The following is a 7,064-nucleotide window of genomic DNA, read 5'->3' on the forward strand; positions in this document are numbered from 1 at the left end:
GACTAATATGTCAACAATCAAGTATTAAACCAGTTTCAATTTAACGTTGCATAATTACAATAACAGCCAATGTACGTAATGCTTTCACTGGAGTGTTACGTTTCCCTGACAAATCATATAGATTGCATCGGTGTAAAATTAAATTATTTTTTCCCCAATGCAATTTGCTTTTTTGTCTCACTATGAAAATTTTCTGTATATATTATTTTTTCAGCCAGGTCACAAGGTCAACGAATCAGTTTGATTTTTACAATCCGTTATAGCTGATATGCACCGCTGTTGAGCGAGATCTTCGTTATATGATCTTAGGATATAGTGTGTATACTGAAATCAAATTCAACAAAACCGATGCCTCGCGCAGTGCAGACTCCATCCTAGAAATATGTGAATAGGCAACCATCAATTATATATATATATATATATATATATATATATATATATATATATATATATATATATATATATATATATATACATATATATATACAGAATTACGATGATACTGCCGAAAATACACAGGCATCTCTGATATTATTGTGTCAGTAAAGGGAACGAACGATGATATCAGATATATTCGAAACGTATCATCGCAAAATGTGTGTGTTTCAGATTGTCGAACTGGTTAGTTCTGAGTCTGCCCACGTCCGAGTCTTGAAAGGATTACTTAATCAATATAATAATTTTAAAGTCTGATATGACATGTTCTTGATGATAAAATCAGAATAAGAGCAATTCACGTTTTGCACGACGCGGTTTCAGCTCTCTGCAGAGCTATCACTATGTCATGTATGAAGACCTGAAGCATTAAGTTTATGACCCATAAAATGTTAATTACACCAAACATGATATCGTTTAGCATGGGCATATAGGATTACAGCTGGCCTCGTGCGGCATTCCATGAAAACGCATAAATATCGCAGTTCGGCTCATGTTACATATTGGATTAAAATCACAAATTACGAAATCCCACTAAAGCCTAAAACGACAAGTTGTTCTCATATCTATGATATCAAGAGACGGAAAAGTCGATGACGTATTGTGTTCCTGGATTCCTGTTCCGTAATCCCTTGTGAATGAATCACTTCCCTACATTGTTCTTTTGACGAGGTCAACGGGTCAGTTTGACCCAATGGCCTCTCAATGACAAAATGGTAAGCCATATAATATATGATATATCGTAATTGAAAGTTGTTTTTGAGTAGGTCACGTTGGACGCTCATGGACTAAATGGACGCTCAGGATTCTGTGAGAAAGTGAAAATCGTGAAGCTCTTGTGAAACTTACAGTGGTACTGACCAACCAGGAGGAGTGCTTTTACATATGCGAAAACTCTTCTAACGTATTTTGAACAATATTAAAATTTAGTTGGGAAAATAATAGATTTTTGTAACCTCTCCCACCTATGATTTGATGAGGAAAAACCCCAATCCGCCCGACAAGAAATCGCTTAAATAGCTTTTCCCACGGACGGCTTTGGTCCCCCCCCCCCCCCCCAGCCGAACTTAAATCATCATAAATGGAGTGGACACACGTCAGCATAGATGAGAGTGGCACATGTTAGGATTGATATATTTTAGACAATCCCGCGTTTTTTGAAATAAACGAACACCACGCGTGCTTGTGAGTCAGAATCACGGTACTTCACAGTGTCAAGTCTGCTTTGTGATGTTCGATGACTTCCAAATGTTGTCGACAACCATCCTTCCATATTTGAGGCGAAGATAAAACATTGAGAACAAACTTTGAGTGGAATTATGTAAAAAATGCCAAAATGTATATCTTATTTCCAACAATAACAGCGATATCCAAATTTAAGATTAGTAATGCTAGCGTTGATAATGATAACATTGCGATATCAGATAGTATTACTATAGTATCAATTCCTATGAAAAAATCCACATTTTGAATGTAAGAAGTTTAGTTGTTCTTCACGTAATTGGGTCACCCTTCAAGGTTATCCTGAATAATACAAGTGAAAAGCTATTTGTCGTCATGAATGAATACTTTGTACTTTATTTGTATAGACATGACATTTGTTACATATTGATGATGTCACATCTTTTATGAACTGGTGAAATGAATACACAAACACATATACACAGGACAGAGAGAGTTGTTTCCAAACTGCCGCCGTTAAAACAGCAAGAATGCCAAGAATTACTATTTAAAGTTCGAACCGCTTTACATGAGATTGACTGAAGTGTCGTAACTTACGTGGCCATTAAAGTTTGGCACTGACACTGCAATATTCTTTTGTGTCAGTATTTACCTTCTTTCCAAGAATGACTCGAAGACTAGAAATCAGATTGTTTGTTTTACGTCATTAAAATAGTGCTGTAGAACACCAAAGTTGAAAATAAATAAATCTTGAACATCCGATATTGCGAGGAAAACTCATCTCGTAGCTTATTTAGCTTTTCTCAGATGTATGCCCGTGATGCGCGTTAATTGAGATCACAAAATTGTATCAACGTTGATTGTCGTTACTGTTCACCAAGGCTAATCCATGGTATCATATCATTAGCAGGCCCTTGACGCGATATATTATCGTTCTGAGGGTAACATGTACTGGCAATTTCCATGAAACAGTGACAGTGGCAGATTTTGCATGGCCAGTAAGTGTTTTCCGTGTCATTGCCGTCAGGATGCTTCTACATTAGCAATACTGATGGTTCGGAATTTTCTTTCGTCACGTGATAAGATCTGTCAACTTGTTCTATTTCTACAAATCCACCATGATACGTTTTGTCATAAGTACATTTACGGATGTGCTTCTTCTGTACTGCAACAGAGCGGGGATACGAGAAAATTGTGATGTCATCAAAGGAATCAGTGACCGACCATGTATCACTGTCCTGTTGGTAGCATTCTACGTTTCTGACTGGTTGCCCCAAGTATACACCACCGATGACGTAGATTTTACCAGTACAGACCACTGCTGTGAAATCAGTACGACGGTGGTTCATACTCTTCATCTGTCGCCAAGAGTCATTCCCTGGATCGTAACGGAACGTGTCTCCACTTTCGAAAACGAAGATGAAGTTGCCAAGGGCAACAACGGCGATGCCACAGGTATCTCCAACCGGACATCGACTGACGAACTTCCATTTATTGTTGATGACGTCATAGCATTGTACTCTGTGCGTGTATGTATCACCATTCCAACCTCCAAAGACGAAGATGTTGGATTTCCACACCACGGCAGCTTTTGTTCCAACAGCTAGAGGCATCGGTGACATCATCGACCAAGTATCGGTCCTTGGGTCATAGCGATCGACCATTGCTTTCACATTATTTGTTTTGTCGTCACTTCCACCGATAACGTAGATGTATCCATTGTGAGATACAGCTGCATATTGACTGAGAAGTCGACCTGGCTGGGAACGAACTTCTTTCCAATTGTCAGTAGGTAGAGAGTACATCCAGGTGGTGCGTTTCAAAGTGCTCACCCATACTTTGTCACCAATTGGAACAGCAGATGAAACAAATGGATCGGCCGATCTTGGCAACTTGGAGAGAGAGGACCATGTCTTGGTCTCTGGGTTGTATACGTCAATGTTTCTCTGTCTGTGGTCAGTTTCGTAGCTGCCAAAGAAAACAACTACTTCGGTGTAATAACGTGTTTTATTTTGTGTTGCCGTGATTTCTGACATGGCAGATGCAAGCACTGGATGCGATTCATGGAGGTTGTTCTTCATGTCATCAGACAAGTTCTCCTCAATGACAAATTGAAGAAGATCCCGAGCGAATCGACTACGATTTTCTTGATCATACTTGATCCATCTACCGATGGCGTCCAGCACAGTATCCTCGCAATCATAGACGGTGTCCTCTTCGAGAAAACTAATTACTTGTTCAATGCTTAAACTGAGAAATTCGCCTTGACGGGTCACTTCATCGAAGTTACCTGTCGCATATTGCCTGGCCTTGCGGGAAAGTTCTGTGTAGTTGAATATGTCTGCAAAATAGCTGATGCCAATGCAGTTGCTGACATCGATCTGTTTTTCTATGAAACTTTGTGCTAACAGTTCAATTTCACTCCACTGCAATTGGTTTGCTACACGCAATAGATCTTCAGCAGTGCTTGCATCGATGTCAATGTCACCAGTGTAGGCAAAGTCAATCAACATTTTCACCGAATCAGCGTGAGTATCGCGTAAATAAACAGTGTCAGATATACTGTCTTCAAAGTTGGTTGAAAAGAGAACACGAAAGAATCCACTGCACGCAGCAAGAACAGACCTGTGACATTTGATTTTGTGCTCGCTGGTTTCCACGACAACATCGGTAAAGAGGCCATTCAAACGCAGCCTGTTAATTTCCTTCAAAAAGTAGACGACATAATCCTTGTTAAAGCCGTCCCAATTGGCCGACTCATTGATGTTATTGCTGAGGAACACCTTTGCTGACCAACATACCTCTTCAAATTGGGTCATTTTCAAATCAGTGGCCAGCTTATAACTCGCTGCAGCGTTCTCTCTATTCAAATCATAGCGGCCTGTGTAAATATACTCCATAATGCCTTTTACAAGCCTAGAATCAGTATCATCGAGTGTTGTCGTGTTATCATTGGGGTCTGCCTCGGTGACAAGACACTGCTCTTGTAACACTCCACTGACAGCAGAGATAACCACTCGATGGCATGGGTACGCTATTCCATCTTTACAAATCAACGTGAAATCAGTGAACAGCTGACGACATCTAAGCTCGTTCAGTCTTCCTAGCAATGCTCTTCCATGAGATCTCATAAGCCCTTCACGGACTTTTAAATCGTTTGCTTTCATGATTTCTTCCAGGATATCAGTGTACTGGACCAAGTGAAGTCCTTTATCGATGGAAAGTTGACGTAGATGTTGGCCAGACCGTTGACGTATCGCTTGTAAGTCCCTGTCGTTGGCATGGCGAAGTTGTCGTTCAAGTTGAATTACTCGCTTTACATTGGTTTTAGTAGAGTCACGTTGTTTGGAGTACACACAACCCATTTCTGCAAAGGAAAGTATGTGACGTATACTTTTGGTAATCGAGGTAGTTTGTAGTATGAACTAGTACTGAAAATATCTCATCGAGTAACGTATATTGGCCTAGTTATATACAATGTTATCAATTCAAGTACATAATATAATTCAGTACCTGATTACACACATATTTGAAAGTGGAACAAGAAAATGCGTTCTGTAAAAGGCAACAGAAATGTAATGGAAAACACTAAAAACGATGCATTCGGCAACTAAAGATCTATCGGTGTCAACGACGAGCCCAGCAACTTCGCGAGCGCCTGAAGAACAACAAGTTCAGGCCCTCATCTTGTCAGAAAAAGGACATATTGTTTTGAATTGGATCCGTCAATAATATAAGATTGAAGAAACATGTAGTATGGTAATGAGTTGTCGTGCATGACGATACGTCTAATAGGCTACAAAACACAGGATCCATCAGCTTAAGTTTTCACGTACCTTTCAGTTATTTTTGTTCTTTCTGTGTCACGTGGTTTCACTCTCTACTCCCAAAATCAAGTTGAAATTCTTATTGTTCAATTAATCAATACAGCCTGTATATATTTTATGTCCAATGTTGTTTTTGACGACTAAATTTTAGTCCGCACTAGAATTCATTGTCAATTCATTTGCATACTGTACACGGATATATTGACTGTGTGAACAGGCCGACAATTTGTATACATTCAACAAAATAGATTAAAATGGGTTTGGTCTATGGAAAAAATTCCGATATTATAGCAGAAGTTACAGCAAATCGTTGTAGTACGTGGCGAATAAAATCTAAAATATATATTTGTTGTGTTGTTCATGTGGTTGGCCCGGCTTTGTATGACATTCTCCCCTGGATTTATCGTGACTTCCATTGGTCTGCTCGCACCCCGTCCACGTGCATGCGTACACCTGGTGTGGGTTGTACAAGAATTCTACTACAGTATAAAATATCCACAATGACATATTTTTACTCGTGATATGTTCTCTCCTTATTCTTACACATTTCTGACGGCTAAATAAAATAGGATGTTCCCTATTTTGTTAGCTCTTCAGTTATCGGCATTTCGTATCTATTGACAGTATCCCATGACGTCATCATGTCATCGAGTGCAGAGTACACAGTATGTGTCCTTCAGTGTTTCTCAGACGGGGACGTCTTTCAACAAAATAATTGTGATTTCAACTTCTGTTCCTTCCTTTCTTACACGTATTGTTTTCATTATCAGTTGTTGAGGATTTGCTTCCCAATTTAGCCGTACAATACAATATATCAGTTACATGGCGAACCGTATTCTGCATTTTGCATTAAAGATTCCTGAATCAGTAAGCTATACGTATGACAATGGCAGTATAGAGGGACCATTTCAGCAATGACGATAAAAATGTAGGCCTCAATGTCAGCCGAACAATGGCAACGTTTAAGGATGATAACTTAGATGATAACTTATAGTGCATGTATTGGAAGAAATGAATATTACATTTACAAAAATTCCCCTTACCTGATGATACGACCAAATTCTTAACGCTCAGTATTCAGGCGTATTAGACAAGGAAGAGACTTCTAAATCCACATCTGGACAGCTAACATATTGGGACCAAAATAAAATGCCTTCTCACCAATTGACCTTACATGTATTTTACATGTATACGTGACAGATATTTTCAGAACTTCCTTATCAAGCTTAAAAAACAGGTTATGTTGAATTTGTACATGTCTGCGCAATCGTTTCTTAATGATTAACTTTTCCGTTGAAGATAGGGAGTCTAATGACAAGTGCGGTAACTATGGTATGAGAGGTGTATGGTGATGGGTGTAGTTGGACTTTAAGACGGGTTGCTATGTCTGTATGATGACAGATAGACAATTATTTTGTCACAGATTAACTTCTTCTCTGGTGTCCACGTTCGAAAAGTTCGTTGTCCCATCCTGTACTAATCATACTGTCTATAATTTTGAACTGATGACACAAAAGAACAGTTCCTCAATTTGATATTGCGTCCCGTCAGTCATGATACATCTGTACGTGCGAAAAGCCAGCGATCCAGTGGGGATCGTTGTTTGGTGGCTTGGGTGTG

The 7,064-nt window shown here is 39.2% G+C and overlaps 1 protein-coding gene across 1 annotated transcript; it reads right to left on the bottom strand.

Annotated features, from left to right (window-relative positions):
- Positions 1-1,983: 1,983 nt before the first annotated feature.
- Positions 1,984-6,723, bottom strand: LOC139141729 (kelch-like protein 38). The gene is made up of 2 exons (XM_070711347.1): positions 6,488-6,723; positions 1,984-4,984 (listed from the first exon to the last, which is right to left on the bottom strand). Exon 2 carries the CDS (start codon positions 4,980-4,982, stop codon positions 2,652-2,654), a length of 2,331 nt encoding a protein of 776 aa, XP_070567448.1. The 5' UTR covers positions 4,983-4,984; positions 6,488-6,723; the 3' UTR covers positions 1,984-2,651.
- Between the last annotated feature and the right edge of the window lie 341 nt (positions 6,724-7,064).

The sequence above is a fragment of the Ptychodera flava genome, chromosome 10, assembly GCF_041260155.1.
Source record: "Ptychodera flava strain L36383 chromosome 10, AS_Pfla_20210202, whole genome shotgun sequence".
NCBI classification, from domain to species: domain Eukaryota; kingdom Metazoa; phylum Hemichordata; class Enteropneusta; family Ptychoderidae; genus Ptychodera; species Ptychodera flava.